Here is a 17,267-nt window from a genome sequence, read left to right as displayed (position 1 = left end):
AATTACATTTGATAAGAAATAAAAAGTGAAAATATAGTATTTACTATTTAATAAACATGTAATTTGCAAAAGATGATAGAGATCGCAATTACAAGGCTTGAACGTAGGCCCGTTAAAAGCCCAATAAACATCCCGCCCGTGTAAAATTTCAAAGCCCTGTATCAAATTCAGCCCAAACAGATCCTCTACTGACTACTGCCATCATTCAAGCTTCGTTATAGCTTTCAGATCAGTGCACCTGCCACCTGGCCAGCGACACCGCTCAGGTCCTTTCCCTCTCTCTCAAGTCTCAACTTCCCAAAACACAATGCAGGCGTCGATGTTGCTGGCGCCGACGCGGCCATTTCTGGGCCCCGTCTCCTCCTCCTCCTCCGCCGCCGCCGCCTCGCTCTCTTCTCCCCCTCGCCGCCTCAATTGGGGACAAAATTGTAAAACTGACCCTGTATTGCGCTCGCGCCTTGCCACCACGACTGCTTCTACTTCTCTCCATCTTTCTCTCCCCGATTCTTTCATCTCACGTAATAGGAGAGTCCCAGCTGCTCCTCAGGCGGCGCCCGCCCAGCCCTTCCCTTCTGATGACGAATCTGCGAAGCTTTTACAGGTCCTGAGTTTCTCTGGTTATTCTCAATTCTCATGCATCCAAGTAGTTAGCAAGTTTTGTATCTTTCAACTATTTTAATCCTTCAATTACCGCCAAATCACCAGCAATTGCCGATATTTTATGTTTTTTTGGTGCTATGTGCCTTTGTTGTACAGCTGAACATGTGATTTAAATCCTTTGAATTTTTCAAAAAAAACACTTATTAGTAATTACCGGAATCAACAAGGACGGTGTTGATTGGCTGGATATACAAAAAGAGACCATTCAGTCAATTTATCCAACAATGATTTAGCAAGCTGTCAGCAAAATCTAATTTGATCCATTTGCATCACCACCAGGTGACAAAGAGATTAGAGAAAACAGCAAGGTACTTCAAGCGGCTTGGTACACTAGGCTTCTGGGGCCAGCTGGTGTTGACAGTTGTCTCAGCTGTAATACTATCCTTCTCAACAGTTGTAAGTGGGAAGATCACTGCACCTTTCACCTTCTACTCAACTGCTTCCAGTGTTGTGGCCGCATTCGTCTCCATTTTCTGGTCCTTTGGCTACATTCGCCTCTCTGATCGGCTCAGACGCACTGCTTCTGAGCCTGCCAAGGTGATCTATGCATTTTGGTAGTTCATTTAAATATTTCTGGAGAACTGAATCTGGCTTATATTCCAAGTATCTGTCGCTAAAAATGTTGATTTTTGGGAAATTTAGGAGCTAAATTGATGCCATTTTGGCAATTTTAAAGCACAGTTAGTTGGGCTAGACACTTTTGATTTGCTGATGGTGTCAATTGTACTCCACATTCTAGCAGCCATTACTGTGGTTTCAGAGTTGTTTGTCTTAAGCTGTCTCATCACATGTGTCTGATGAAAAGCTTATAAACATCAAAATACGAGTTTTAAGAACTAGGGAGACAGTGAGTGTTTTAAAATCCATTAATCATCGTTATGTTACTGATGAGAGAGTAGGCTCACTGTTTGTTTTCTTGCCTGGAATTTTATATACTGTGGATATCTTCTTGCTTTTATGAATGCATTGGATTTGATTATGCTCTTGACATTAGTTCATTTATATTTTTGAGGAAAAATAGGGACCATGCCCATATTAAATTGATAATTGCGGTTACAAAGGTTTGTGGCTGCATGATGAGAAAAGAAGAAAATGAGAATGCAAAAAGAAAAATAGAAAATACAAGTCTCCTATTCTTCTATTATTCTATGCAATGCTTGGTTTATGGCGCGTTCGTGTACCGTTGCAGCATCTGACATTAGTTCATTTATAACTTCTTTTACAGGCTCCACCACGTGCTGATGTGGTAAAAAGCCTGAAAAATGGGGTGGTATTGAATCTGTTAGGAATGGGCGCTGCAATTCTTGGTATGCAAGCAACAGTTGGCACTTTGGTTGCAAAGGCGCTTACAACATCAGCAGTGCCATATTATCAAGGGATATCTCCAGGCCAGAGCCCTGTCTTGGCTTTAGATGTTTTCCTGGTTCAGGTATTTCTTAACATTTTTTTTGGGAGAAGTTTTGTGTATCCTTGTTTAGATATCATCGGTTCACCCTGTAAAACACGGAAAATTTAATGTGCCCTAGATACAATATGGAAAATATCATTCATGGGCCACCTTTTGCATTTATATTACCAACCATTTATTCCTGTAGTTAATGGAAAATTAAGAGTAAACAAATATGTTACTTTGGGCAATTGACGCTGATTATATATTATTCATGCTTAAATTTATTGAGGTATGGCCAAACTCAGAGCTCCAGTTCCCTATTCGTTTCATTAAATCTAATGAGGGATCATTTTGATCTGTACTTGATAATAATCTTCTCTTATAACAGGCTTCTGCGAATACAATACTCTCACATTTTCTTGGGCTTGTCTCTTCATTAGAGCTGCTACGAGCTGTCACGCTACCTCAGCTAGAAACCATACCTCTGCCAAGAGCTGCTTGATCAGATTTGAGTTTTAACATTCTGCTCTGTATTTGAGTTTTGGAATAGAATAATATTGTTTGTAGTGAGAACAACTTTTTAGATGTTCCATGTTCTTGCTAGAGAGCATATTACTAGATGGTAATTTTTGTTCTGCAGTTCCATTTTGTAATCTACTCCTTTAAAAGGATGCTACTATGAGCTCCTTTACAATAACATGCATTATTATTATTATTTAGTATAAGATTAAGTTTCCAAAGCAACATATATACTATCGCGCATCCAAGAACTACAGGTCCTCTGCTGCACTGAACCGCGCAGCATAGCCCCTGATGAATCAGATTTCATCAACATTGTGCTTAATTGTCAATAACTATTCTACTTTCTGTAACAGTGCCTAGTATTTATATTAGTTGTCGAGCCTCTTAAACCCAACTTGCTTATAAATGATTTCTTCAGAGTTTTGTTACAGATTTCATTTCTTCAGAGTTTTGTAACAGTGCCTAGTATTTATATTACTTTCCTACATTATCTAAAACAAGGAAAGTTTTTATAAAATTAAAGGTCAAGAACAAGTAGTAAGTGCATATCTCCAGTGCATTTATTATCTTGACTGCATAATTTAATTGAACTTTTGCTATTTCAAATACATCTGCATCAAGTCGTCTGAAACTCCGAAGCGAACTAAAATATTACCCTCTTATTTCCAATTTTTTTTTATTGGAGAATAAAAATGTTCTTTTTTTTTCATTATATTAAAAAAGGTTAAAAAGTTTATTTACATCTCCTCTCGTGCCTACAGAACAATAATATATAATCAGACTGAATTCTTTTTTCCACGCTTGTCACTTGCTTTAATTAAAAGACAACATTAATATGCGACAACTACAATTAGAAATATGTGATAATCATGTGTATTTGAATGATGAATCTATGTTACATTTATTCACTTGTAAAAGTACTCGTTCAATTAGCATACTGTGTAGCATTCATCAAATAACATATCAACTATTACAAAACATTAGTTAATAATATAAATCAAAGTATCTTCCAAGTTAATATAAAAACCCTTAACTAATAACATGATAAACATTCAACTTGATTTAATATATATTAAAAAATAATTAATAATATATACTTTAAAAACAAATCGGGATTGGAAATTTGCTAATTTAATTTTAATTGATTCTTTAGGTGATTAGATAACAAATTTATGATCAAAAGCATAGTTGTGAAATAATAATTAAGAAGTATTGTTTTGTTGTTATTTAATTATATCAATAAGAATAATTATATTGATATCAAATATTTTAAAAAGAAAAATATGATTTTTCACTACTATTCTCACAATATAACCGAACAATCAATTTAGCACATTTTCATAATTATTCTCGTGCACATAAATAAGTAGGAATACCGAACATTCAATTTAGCACATTTTCATAACTATTCTCATGCACAAAAATAAGTATGGATTCCTGCAAGTGAAATTATGAGTTCCAATATCCATAGAATCTCATCCAACGTAATCCCTTGAGTCCTTGACAACAGGCCCTAAACTGATTCTCAGCTCCAAATCCTTTTTCACATACTTCTGCTACTTTGTTAGGAGGCAACAACTCTTGAAATTCCCTCATTCATTTTCTCCTTTGGGCGTCACCCTGAACAAACACTATGCAACAGTTTTACGGGATCTAAATTTTACGTCCATGTATATATCTCAAAGAACTCTTCTTACAAACACTCTTTTTATTACATAATAATACTTGGCAGCCCCTGCCAAGGATATTACATAAAAATCTTCAAGACAAAAAAGTCTCTCTCTCTCTCTCTCTCTCCACCTACATCTTTCTGCCTTGTAGCTCTCTATGAAAAATAAAAAAAAGGCAAGACAAAAAGAAGGATAAACTCTTCATCCTTGTTTTCTCCAGCCTTCCCCACCATTTGCATCAAGCAGCAATGCCACGAGTCCTGTCAACTATACAAGTAACAATAATACAACAGGGGGACATAAAATGGATAAAATCAAAAAGAGAGAAAAAGAGAAACTGAGCATGAACTCTAAGAAACTGTCAACCCAGCCCTTCTCATGATCCTAACTGGCTTGATCAGCTCATCATCCACCTCCATATCTGAGCTGTCAGGATCCGACTGTACAAACTTCATCGGCTCAAATGCATTTACATTCAAGCAAGACCTGTCTTCATCCCTTGCAGCATGCAGGCTAATGAAATCTCCAAACAGCCCATGAGAAAGTAAGTCATCGCAATTTTTCTCAGAGGTGACTGGTTGAGTAGTACCTATGCTAGATTCGAAGTAGCGGGGACGGCTGCCTGATTTTTGCAAAATGCTCACATTTTTTTTCTTGGACTTTGATTTAATTTTTGGGTGGTAAAGTTTGCACTTTGGTCCCAGGAGGCACCTGCCCTTTTCCTCAAGCTCAGGACATGTATAGCTGTGCTTCTTACGACACTGCTCGCAAACAAATAATTACTCAATCATGCTTGTCAAATAAAGCTAATCGAGAAGAAAGAAGAAAATTTTAAATTATTAACCCGGAATTCACAGGATTCAGTGATAACTTTGATCCATAATGTTATCAGACTGGCATAGTTTTGTCAGCAAGATGACAACATCATTTTTAAGTTTATTTATTTGTATAGGCCCAGATAAGCACAGCTGTGACTAACAAACAAAAACTCTGGTATGGTTTTAGCCACATTGAATACCTCTTCACTGCCAGATGTTACCCTTTTGAGTATTACAATTTAGATATGAAAATCATACCTCATCACCATCAGCACAGTACCCCCTTAGAAATCCCTCACACACAGGTGCTTTCGGATTCACATTGACATGCCTATAGGGACATGCCAAATTAGTACACAAGCCTGCCAAAGTTACCCTTGTGTGATCAATAAACCAATCAGGGAAAAGAAACTTTTAAAACTTGACAGGATAACAATACAAGAGCGCTTAACCTTGTAGGAAGTATGAACAATCTGGCATCCTTTCAGGGATTATCTGTACAAAAGTACATCAGAATATATCATCTATTTTTCCAAACTTGCAAACATTATTAATTTGGATTTTAGTTTTATTTTCTAAAGCGTAGCTAGTTCCTCTGTTTTATAGTAGTATTTTGTATTTCCTTCTTAAATCATTCCATCAGCTTAAAAATTAAGCCAAACGGAACAAAATTATTAGGGTGGCGTTATAATAGAAAATTAACTAAAGTGCATCAGATATAATAGAAAAGGGATAAAAGTAAACAAGAAAATTAATGATAAGCAAGACCCACTGTCAGACCTGATGGGTAAGTTTACAATCCGTATCTACACAAATGCCTCTGAGAAACTTGGTGCAAATAGCAATCTTTGCAGGGTCGTGAATGTAAGTGCACTTAGTTTTGGTGCACCGGCCAAACCGGGTGTAGAAAAGGCAGTATTGCTGCTTCTTTCGTTTTGCATTTCTCAATGTGTGGAGACTCCTCTGTATCTTTTCACTAGCCAGGATGCGTACCAGTTTCTTTGGATCCCGTACCAATTGGTTGCCTTTGTTGACCCGCACATATCTGGAGAAAGGGAAGCAAAGTTCATCGAGAGAATAAAGAATGGTAGAGTTTTGAAGACGCTGTCAGTGTGGAACCAAACCAGTTATGAAAGGTAAACTAGAAGTTTTTGGTTCTTCAATCAAATAGCAAGGTACAGGAATTTAATCAGAACTTTAGGTGTGCTGGATCAAACATCCCCAAACATAGTTGCTCATAGTCATAACCTAAAAACGTACCCACTGCAAGCAGATAGTCTGTTAAGATCTAGTCCTGTTCTTTTTCCGTGTCCTGTTTTATCACCTGTAGTAAACAGAGCCTTTGCACCTACAAGGCAGGTAGAATTTTATAGTCATGTTCTATTTATTCAAACATAAAACCATTTTTGTCAAATAATATCTCGGAAAGTGAATTGAATTAAAATCTACATTAGGCGAAGAAGAACCTAAAGCACACCGTAAATAGAATAAAATCCACGCAGCTTTTACTCAAGTATTCATGTGTTAATCAAAGCACAAATCCCTTCCCTCTAATACCTTATTTCTAAAATACTATTAGAATTGATAAATGAAATCAGAATGCAGAAATGATATGATAGAGGGTAATACCCTTTCTGCCCTTATTTCGGAGAGAAGCATGCTTTCTTTTCTCTCTTTTCTTTCTTTCAGCTTCTGCAACTGCCAATGTAGCTTCCTGGAAAAGTTGCATTCGGAAACAATGAAATGGGGAAGAGTATGTTCCTAACCAACTTGTAAAGAATAATTCAGCCCACCCCAGAAAAATTGTAAATGCATACCCCAATGAAATATCAAAATTAATTCCCAATAGTCTTCTTTTACATCCCAATTTTAAAAAAATAAAAAATAAAAATAAGCACAGAGAACCCCCATCTTCCCCTTGTCTTGCTTTATATGATCATGTCTTACTATCAAGGATTCTGGAATCGACAAAAGACATCTTCAAGGGTATATCCTACGTTTTTCCAAGGTAAAAAATAAGTCACGAAAATGTTTAATAAGCAATTTGTATAATACCTCACAAGCCTTTTTGGAATTATTTTCAATCGATCTAGACCATTTCAAGCTGGAACCGCCAATCGATAAAACCGCAGTTTTCCGTAGAGAGAATCCGTCTTTTGAAACTGCATATACTGTGTCTCTTCTCTTGGCCAGTACTAATTTCCTGCCAATACACAAATTTAAAATATTTGAGAACCATACCTAATATTTACAAGCAGATGTCAATGTTTGAATACATACAAAATAAATTATGCCACATGTAAAAGGTGTACCTGATAAGCGAAGAAGTGGCACTTCTATGTAACATTAATCTTTTACGGGTCGAGTTCTTCAATATTGTAGTTCGTTTCCATGGGAGAAGGGAAGGAATTGACTTGAAGAAGTTGTCTGTTGTTGCAACACGGCCATCTTTTCTTTTTGATTGCATACCAGCAAGAGTCCATACATTAGGGTAACTCGCGACCTTATTTATCCGTCTTGGAGCTAATATTTACATAAAAAATGTGAGCAAATAAGTACCTTTCAATCAAGGATGTATATGCCAGACAGAATTAGTAGTCTGCTGGAATCAGTGCATAATGGTACAAGAATAACACTTTCAGAGTGATAATTGTGAGTATCCGGAATTATTTTATACTTGTACCTTGGACTAAGCCTAGAACAAGTACCTTTGTCAATGCTTTTCTTTGTTAGGCCCGTCATTCCGCTATCTGATAAATAATGCACCAAGTCTCTGTTATCATCAGAATTTGAATTTGAGGTGGAAGTTGCATTCTCAAGTGGTATAAAACCTTTTAAATTCTGGCTATCACTTGAATGTCCATTATTCAGCACAATCTGGTTGTTTTTCTTTTTCAAATATACCATTTTGTTATTACTATTCTGAAGCCCTACTTTCTCCAAACCCTTTTGATCCTCTCCTTCTGATTCATGCACTGGAGAGGAACCAGCAATGGCCTCTCTGCTCATATCAAGAGCTTGAGGATTAGGGCTCGGACTTGGGATTCTTGGAATTGAACTCTTAGCCGGTACAGTTGTACCATTGGCTGACCTAATTAGACTATTTTTGCCCTTACGGATGTAAGAGTTTTGAAGCAGTGTGTCCCTTTTCAGAGGAGGTTTAGGCAATTGATTTGGGGTTGCCAAACCAGGGGTCAGATTATCACTGGTCTCTCGACGCCATGTCCTGTGTCTAGGATTTTGAACGGGAAATTTGGGAACTGGACTAACTGATACAGAGTTTTTATACACATGTTTTTGGGTTTCCTTCCAATTCTTCTGAATCCCTTCTTGATTAAACATAGCTCTGTCGACATTCTCTCCATTTGTAGCAGATCCAGTAAGCTCATTTCTAGTAATGGAATTCTTTGTTTGGTCTGGAATGTTGTTCTCATTTATCTCAGCAGAGATTATAACACCATTTCCTTCATTTTCAGTTTGAGGTGAACAATTGCTCTTACAGAAACTATAATCAAGACTACTCTGAGGCAAGTACTGACCTAAAACCAGGTCTGAACTACTCATTTCCAGTGATTTTAATTGTAACCAGCTGTCTAAACCCGACACAGCAACAGCATTAACTGGAGCAGGTTCCTCCTCTTTAGGTGTCTCATGCTGTGAAGTGTCGTTGCTTGGGCAGTTCTTCATTTCTTGATCTTTTTCTTCGGTAATGGAATCATTTATTTTCATTTCTTCTTTACTAGGTACGTCAACTTGCATCTGACTCTCTATTTTTTCATCTCCAATGCCATAATTCAATCTAGGAGACGTTATTTCATGACCTTCATCTATCGGAACCTCTCCCGCTTTGTTCTCTTCTTTAACACAGTCTTCACCTACAGGAGAACCTATAAAAGCAATCTCTTTTGCTTCATTTTGCCTTGTTGTCTCAAGACCTGAAGGAGCTTCATGAACTGACTCTGTGCCATTAGTATCCAAAACTTTATTGGGAGAAGTTGTTTCAACAACCTCCTCTTTAGTACAAATTTCCATATTAGAAGTACCAATCATACCATCGGGAATACTTGCATTATTTTCAAATAAAACTAAGCTCATATGTTTACTGTCGTCAATTTTAGACTCTATTTCATCTGCACTCTTCTCAGGAGAAAGCCTAGATCCATCAGCAGATTTCTTTTCCGAAAATACTTGATTTGCAATTTGCCTAACTATTTCCTCATTACACACACTAGACTCTCCCGGGACGTTAGCACCCTTTTTCTTCTTCACAATCAAGACCCGTTTAACCCTTCGTTTACCAACTGGGATGTTGTCAGATAATGTTCCTTCTGCAATTGGATCCACTGGTACAGAAGAGGACATGGTAGAATTATCGATCTTACTTTTACCTTTCTTTTTCACTATCCTTCTCCTAATGACAACCTTTTTCTTTTTCTTACCAGTTACCTCCGTACTTACCTCAGCTGCTTTTAGACCAGGACCCAAATCTTTGTCAGGTGCAACCGACTGACCTGATACCTCCGTCTCAAGTTTATTTTCCTGTGATACCTGTTGAGCACTGGCTCGGTTAGACCGATTGGATGAAGAAGGAGATGCTATTGAGGAAGGGTTTTCTTCGATGCGATTCCATACAGAAATCCTAGACTTAGCGCTTGGCTTCTGTGGAGTGCGTCGGTCCGTGTCACGAATTTCTCTCTTTTCTTTGTCATGATGCCTGTAATTGTGCCGGATATTACTCTCTTTAACAGTATTATCATAAGACGGCCTTGAATTTCTCTCTTTAACAGTATTATCATAGGACGACCTTGGATTTCTCTCTCTAGGATCGACTGAAGTACCATTCCATGTACCGGAAACCCTAGACCTCTTTCTATCTCGCTGATCTGAAGAACCTGGTAACTCGTCAACCATGCGGTGATGCTTGCGGGTTGGCGGATCCGGGTTTGAGCCTAATCCGTCAGGTCTACGGTAGAGCGTTTGGGGCGTGGGCGTTGAAGAAGAAGCGATGTGACGCGCCGATTCAGAGGGTATTGATCTGGAGGAACCGTTTAGGTAATAAAGCGGGGTGGTGCTGGGGTAGTGGGTTGGATGGGATGATTGGAATTGGGGATGCGACACGTGTGAGTGATCGACAAGATGGTAGCTTGGACGGTTTTGGTTAGACGAATCGTGGTGGTGAGGGTAGCGGAGGGAGGAGGAGGAAGCGGAGGTGAGGCGGCGGGGATCGTACGGCGGCGGTGGATCCATTAGGCTAGGGTTGGCCAAGGATGAGATGGGGAAAATGGGGAAAGGGAGGGGGAGAGAGAAAAATCGTAACAAGACTAAAAGAGTAAAAGGTACGGTGCGCGCCTGTTTGATCGTGTCGTGTCGTGTCGTGTCGTGTCGTGTCGTGTCGTGTCGTGTGGGGGCACAGCCACAGCACAATATGTGTTGGTTATATTATGCTATGCTATCACAGTCGGCTGCAACTGCAGTGCAAGTGAATGGATAATTGATAGTTAGATACTTAGATTGGATACCACATTTGTGGAAAAAAATAGTATGCCCTTCTAATACAACTTTTTTTATTTTTAGAAAACAAAAAAAATCAAATAGTAAGAATCAAACTATAACAGAGAGTTGCCTTTTTATGTCATCTAAATCAAAGAAGGAAACTATTTATTTCTTGTTTGAACACCAATAAATGGAGGTTTCCATTACCTTTTTATTTCTCTTTTCTATTATAATATTAAATGTTAATGTGTGACAATTTTATTTCAAAAATAAATAAATCAAAATATAAAGATGGAAATAACAAATAAAATTTAACTTGTGCAATTGGTTGTTTCTTATTCTTTCTACAATTAACATCTATTTAAATAGATACTTAAATAATCATGTGCTTCAATGTGTTTATAGATATGGATGAAATTAATAGAAGCAAATATTTTCAGAAAAAATAAATGTATAAGTTTAGGAACAAATTAATGTCTTGTTAGAATTTGAAAGATCAATTAGATTACAAAACAATTAAATATTTTCAACAAAAAAAATTATTCTCTTGAATAAGTGTACTACACTACAGATGTCCAGTTTTGTAAGAACCGGAGTACAACAAACAAAAATTCAAAAGTTGACGCTTTTTACAATGATCATAAAATTTTATTTATCTTTCCACATATTTATCAGTCCAGTCACTAAAACGATATTAAAGACTCTTTGGAGTTTGGACAGGAGATCGATCCAAAGGGCATCGGCATCGGACATGCTCCCAAGTCCCAACCCCTTAATATATATTTTCAAACTTTTTAACTTTACATGTTTAATTTCCGCATTTAAAATAAATGCCAAAATTGTTGAGACCCTTTATTGAAATTAGTATAAAATAATGCATAATATTATAGGGATTATATTTATATTTTGAACTCAGAAAGGAAATAAAAAAATTTAGGTTTCGTTCAGATTTTCTGTGGTGTGGAGCTGTAAATTTTTAAAGAAAAGAAAACGGAAAATTCAATTCTTTCTATGAGATCTAAATATGAATGCGCAAAAAAAAAATTCATTTCCTTCGTCTAAATAGATCTCAATTGACATACAGCCCATCTAATATTATATGTTATTTTAAAATAATTTCAATAAATAAAAAATTATGCATCTGGGTAGTCATATTTCACCAAATTAAGGTATAAGAGTTGGGCTACAATAAGTTGCGAAGCAAGAGTCTCGTTTTACTTTACTCTCATATTTTTACATTAAAAAGTTTAAATAATCAATCCAAAGAGCTTAATATAATCTACATAATGAAATGTTATAGGAGTCCAGATTTTACATTTTTTTTAAACTTTCTACTATAGTTTTAGAATTTTTTTAAATCAAAATTAAACAAAATACTCCTCTTTAAAAGAGGTAACTAAAGAGAATGGAAATTAATTGAGACTAGGGGAAAGTTTTACATGGATAGGTCTCAGTTTGATTTTGTTTTATGGTCCACAATGACAATCTATCCAAAAACAACAATTTTTCTAACCATGCAAAAAAATAGTCAAAATTTTCCAATAAATGTAAAGTTTGGTCATCAAACACATTTCAATATAAAAATTATGTTAAACTGTTTGAATCAGTTCTTAAATTTTGAAAATAAAAATATAAGAGGATGTTTATAATGCAGTAAAATGATTTTGGTTATATTAAAGCAAAATCAAACTAAATCACAATCGTTAATTTTATTTATTCAATGGTTCATATTATATAGGCTATTTAACTCTCGTAATCATATCTAGCGTTAAATTAAAGGGATCCTGATAATTATTCCCTGCACTTCCATCCCTAGCATTTATCCCTGCATTAACTTCCATAACTACCATAGGGGGCACCATAAAAGCTTCGGTACTTATTTTTTGTCTAAAGTATTAATACCTATGCACGGAAGTATTTATACCTATAAGGTGAACAATTTTTACATAAATAATTGTCTCTCTAATCAAATCTCAAACTATATGGGGAGAGCATACACGTTTTTAGAGGTTGATTTTTTTCTTCGTTCAATCTCGTCCATATTTCTGACAATCTACAAAGAATTTTGCGAATATAAAACCACGAACATCTTCTACGTAATTTTGTCTTTCAAATGAGATATATGATGACGTACTTTTTCGCTCGTTGTCACACACATATTTATACCTCGTCGTGCAAGTATTTATACATATACTTGCAAGTATTTTTTTTACATATGACACTGACTGACATATGAAAGTATTAATATCAAGTATTACAAATATTTATACCTATATACTAGAGTATTTGTATATGTATAAACAATACTTGAATAATCACCTCGTATACGTTTATCGTGATGAATATTTTTTGTCATATATTTTAGTGAGGACCATAGTACTGTTGGGTTTCGAGGAACGGTTCAAACCCATTTAATTAGCTTAAGCTGCGGAAAGAGTAAAACAAAAAATTTTACATCTAACTTAAGCTACGGATTAAATGAATCAAGAAGATTCGTTTAATCCTATTTACATATCTACTCCATAATTGATTTCCTAAAGCATTAAATCTATTTACAAATTAAATAGATTAATATAACAATTTATACCTTGATTCCAAATCTCAGTTGGAATGCAGACCGAGCGAGTAGAGCCTCACCAGGGATGGAATCGACTCGCAGTATCACACGTGTGATACCTCTATTGGTTATCCACCAGGACTAACCAGAGAGCGATTTATTTCTTCTGCCAGAAATACCGTAAACCGCGGAATTCTGCAGAAATACTATTCACCGAAAAAGGGACAATTTAAATATATTTAAGAATGCAAGTTATTCCGTTTTACTAATAAAGCAAAACATGAAATACCGCAGAATCTAAAAATATATTTTTTTTCCGAATCTCGTAATAACCGAAATCAGGGAAGAGAGGAAAAACCGATTAACGAAGTAATCAGATTAACATGTGAATTAGCAAATTTTCTCTCTACCCTCACCCCTCTATTTATAGTGTTTTGAGGAGGTTCGCAAAAGACCAAAATACCCCTCAAAACAAATCTATTTACCAAAAGCCCATGACACCTCATCCTTTAATATGTGAAAAGACCAAAATACCCCTTCCACACCCTTCCACACTCTTCTCCATGTTTCTACACCCTTAAGGTGTCATGCAAGGTGGCATAGGTGTGAAATGACCATTTTGCCCTTGGCCCATTAAGGCATGAATAGTAAAAGGCTTTGATTTTGGGCTTTGACTTTGGGCCTTTAATTTTAATTAAGGCTTTGATTATTTTCGGCTTTTAAACCCATAATTCAAATCCATAATTAACAATTAAAATTCCAAATCATATATATATAATTGTCATGTACAATTATATTTCTTTTCGGTTATTGTTCGGTAACTTTTATACAACGTAACGTGTACGTTTATAAATTAACCGTTGTTTCTGCTTGTCATTATAAATGACATTTATAATTTAATTATATCACGTATAATTAATTATAACCATCTTAATATTAATTATAATCAATTTATAATTAATCAGTAAGATTCTCCGAGTAGCTCCTATATGGTGTGACCCAATAGGATCTGTGTTATGTTGGTAAACAGAGTTAAAACTGTTTTAACTTCTGTTAGTCATGGGTGGCATCTGGCAACACATCATGACCATCCAATTACACAGATGATGCTGTACTGTACAATATCACGATCCAGTAAACAATTTACTTGTGTCAGTTCTTCTGTCTCATAGCTATCAGATCAGTTTTAAGGTAGATATGTGTCATCCTTGTTAACTGTATCTTTTCTTGATCTTGAGTAGATTATCAAATATAATTACTCTTGTAATTATACCGCATGCAGATAATCTAACTCTATCAAGGGGCCCAGTGATGCTATAGCTCGTATAGAGATACGAGGGACAAGTAGTATTCTTGGCAGACTATCAATTCCTCAGCTAAGTTATATATATGGAAATGCTACCGTTATGGCTGCTTTTTACGGACAGCGTTAGATAACACTTACTCATATATATTTCTTAGTGGGAACGATAAATACCTCATACTGTAGAACTTTGACACTGAATGAAAACATTAATGACACGAACACAATTCTATTTAATGTTTCATTCGGGGTCTGTCAAATACCATGTTCCTAGAACATGTATCTATGTGATTAAAATGACATCTCGTGTCAGGTGGTTTGTAAAACTTAACCATCTTTTAATCCACATGCTAACCTTATAGCGGTAATTAGTGTTCCTGCTAATTACCTTGGTCAGTGACCTTTTAAGAGTATATATCATCTATATTATGGAGTTTCACAATTTCAGTCATGAACTCGAAATGATCCATAAATGCAATAATACTCAAGGCATCAAAATGATATATAAATAAACATTCAATTCATGAACAAAGCTTTATGATTAATTTATCGTATTATTGACTTCTAGATTATTACAAACTAACAAGTACAACTTCTAATTTTAGAAGTGTTTAAATAATTAGTGGAGACCATAGTACAACCTCTAAATAATTATCACATTCCTTATTTAACGTGAACCCTCTAATTTTAGAAGTGTTTAAATAATTAGTGGGGACGTGGCTGCAGGGACAAGAGAGGGATAGTAGTGTGAGGATGAATATAATTATTCTAAATTAAACAAAAAAAAATCGGAAGGGTAAAATAGTACGTTTATTTCTTATTTTCTTACCCTTCGTCTACGTCTCTTGCTCATCTCCTCCGCTTCTGCTTCTACATCTCTCTCATCCTTGTCGCCTCCGCCTACATCATTGTCGAGCGCCCAAAGGACCTCATGATGCCTCTCTCCCTCTCCTGAGCATCCAGACGTGATTTCCTCTCTAAACCCAAACCCACCTTTCACCTCTCTGCATCTTTACCTCTCCACTATCCTCATGCACCACCCCTCTCTGCACCCCGCCTTGGCCAAGTCTTCGCCTCTCCTCTCTACTCGCGCGTGTGAAAAGATCTTCGCCCAGTCGCTTTCAAACGTGCCGCCAGGGGCGTACCTAGGATTTTCATCAGGGGGCAAAAAAATATCTTATCGGGTTTAAATAACTTATCGGGTTTAAACCAATTAACTAATTGGGTACTCGATAAAAAATCAATGCTTTTGACTTATATTTTCCAATACTTTGACTTATAATTTATGATGCTTTAACTTATAATTCTAATTACCAATCATAATTCAAGAAATTTATTTTGATTTTAACACTAAATTTAACCCGAATTACAAATCAAACATCCAGAGGGGGCAAAAAAAAATTCAGGGAGGGGCAAAGTCGATCAGTACAGATAGATCACCACTAAAAAAAAATTCCAGGGGGGACGGCTACCCCATTTGGTTCTATATTGGGTTCACCCCTGCATGCCTCTTTCAAACCCTCTCGTGGCGACGAAGACAGACGTCCTCTCCTCTTCAATCCTTGCATCACCTTCATGTCGTAGGTCCATAATCATGTCAATTTCATTCATTCTTTTCATTTGATTGTTAACTGGTGGTACCTCCAATTTAGCCTCTTACTGGTGTTATAATTGAGAATACCCCTGAGTTCTAAATTCTTTTCATTAATTTGTAAGTTGATGTGTTTACAGTAGAAGGCAAATGAAGAAGTGTTGCTACTCACTGAGCAACAAAGGGTTTGTATAACTCTGCTTTGTAGTACTAGTACTGGCATGGATGGCTACCTCTGTTTCTCTATACAGCTCTGTTGTAAAGTTTGCCAAAATCTCACAGTTGATTCTAAAAATAAAAAAGGAAGCAGCTAACAGTCCCTCAACTCCAATCCCCCAAAAATCCCCGGACTTTTTTAACTAATTCTGTAAACTTCAATACTAAATCATGTAAACTAATTCAACGAATTCTGTCAACATAAAATTCTCATTTCTGTGTGGTCCCCAATAACTTCCATTTTAACCTCCACTTTAACAACTTTAACTGCTTTGACTAGGACCACTTTTAGATCTTTGACCAGGACCACATCTTGAAGATTTCTAACAGTTTTTCAAAACTAATAACTAATCAGGACCACTTTAAAATTATGTAAACAGATATATGTAAAAAAAAATCGAATTTTTTTTTTCAAATCTCCTTCTAGATACTACTTTTAATTATTTTGAATTCTGTAAATCTTATCACATAACTCTGTAAATAGTTTCGTTTAATCCTGTAAACCGGTAAAAAAAATTCAAATTTTAATTTTTTCCAAATTTTATTTTATTTTTCAAATTTTATTTTTTAAAATTTGCATCTAAATGATACTTTCAATTGTTTTGAATTATGTAAACTTGATCACATAACTCTGTAGACAATTTCGTTGAATACTGTAAACCGATAAAAAAATTTGCATCCAGATGCTACTTCCAATTGTTTTGAATTCTATAAACCTTATCACATAACTCTGTAGACATTTTCATTGAATACTGCAAACTAGTAAAAAAAATTCAATTATATATTTTTTGAATTCTATAAACCTTATCACATGACTCTGTAGACAGTTTCATTGAATACTATAAACCGGTAAAAAAAATTTAATTTTTTTTTATAATTTTTTTATTTTACATCTAGATGCTAATTCTAATTATTTTGAATTCTTTAAACCTTATTACATAACATTGTAAACTATTTATTTAAACACTATAAATCTAATACATCAATTCAAGTACAAACATGTAATGTATACAAACTATAAATCATTCACTCAGCCTATACATCGGT

General features: G+C 35.6%; 2 protein-coding genes across 2 annotated transcripts; one reads left to right on the top strand and one right to left on the bottom strand.

The window, feature by feature from the left end:
- Positions 1–239: 239 nt before the first annotated feature.
- On the top strand, positions 240–2,796 carry TIC21 (translocon at inner membrane of chloroplasts 21). Its single transcript, XM_078325979.1, has 4 exons — positions 240–601; positions 940–1,197; positions 1,886–2,089; positions 2,439–2,796. The coding sequence occupies exons 1-4, from the start codon at positions 308–310 to the stop codon at positions 2,550–2,552; spliced, it is 870 nt and encodes a 289-aa protein (XP_078182105.1). The 5' UTR covers positions 240–307; the 3' UTR covers positions 2,553–2,796.
- Positions 2,797–4,291: 1,495 nt separating this feature from the next.
- Positions 4,292–10,379, bottom strand: LOC144575426 (uncharacterized). Its single transcript, XM_078325568.1, has 9 exons — positions 7,769–10,379; positions 7,373–7,583; positions 7,116–7,263; positions 6,690–6,774; positions 6,321–6,408; positions 5,841–6,105; positions 5,513–5,555; positions 5,319–5,422; positions 4,292–5,003 (listed from the first exon to the last, which is right to left on the bottom strand). Exons 1-9 carry the CDS (start codon positions 10,305–10,307, stop codon positions 4,593–4,595), a joined length of 3,894 nt encoding a protein of 1,297 aa, XP_078181694.1. The 5' UTR covers positions 10,308–10,379; the 3' UTR covers positions 4,292–4,592.
- Positions 10,380–17,267: the final 6,888 nt, after the last annotated feature.

This window comes from Carex rostrata, chromosome 24, assembly GCF_964058835.1.
Source record: "Carex rostrata chromosome 24, lpCarRost1.2, whole genome shotgun sequence".
Classification (NCBI taxonomy): domain Eukaryota; kingdom Viridiplantae; phylum Streptophyta; class Magnoliopsida; order Poales; family Cyperaceae; genus Carex; species Carex rostrata.
The sequence above is the reverse complement of the archived record's forward strand: the minus strand, read 5'-3'. Positions and strand labels throughout refer to the sequence as shown.

Coding starts and splice junctions, on each gene's coding strand:
- TIC21 (XM_078325979.1), top strand. CDS start 308: ATGCAGGCGTCGATGTTGCTGGCGCCGACGCGGCCATTTCTGGGCCCC. Junction 1,198..1,885: donor CTGCTTCTGAGCCTGCCAAG/GTGATCTATGCA, acceptor CTTCTTTTACAG/GCTCCACCACGTGCTGATGT. Junction 2,090..2,438: donor TAGATGTTTTCCTGGTTCAG/GTATTTCTTAAC, acceptor CTCTTATAACAG/GCTTCTGCGAATACAATACT.
- LOC144575426 (XM_078325568.1), bottom strand. CDS start 10,307: ATGGATCCACCGCCGCCGTACGATCCCCGCCGCCTCACCTCCGCTTCC. Junction 7,584..7,768: donor AAAGAAAAGCATTGACAAAG/GTACTTGTTCTA, acceptor TGTAAATATTAG/CTCCAAGACGGATAAATAAG. Junction 5,556..5,840: donor ATTGTAAACTTACCCATCAG/GTCTGACAGTGG, acceptor ACTTTTGTACAG/ATAATCCCTGAAAGGATGCC.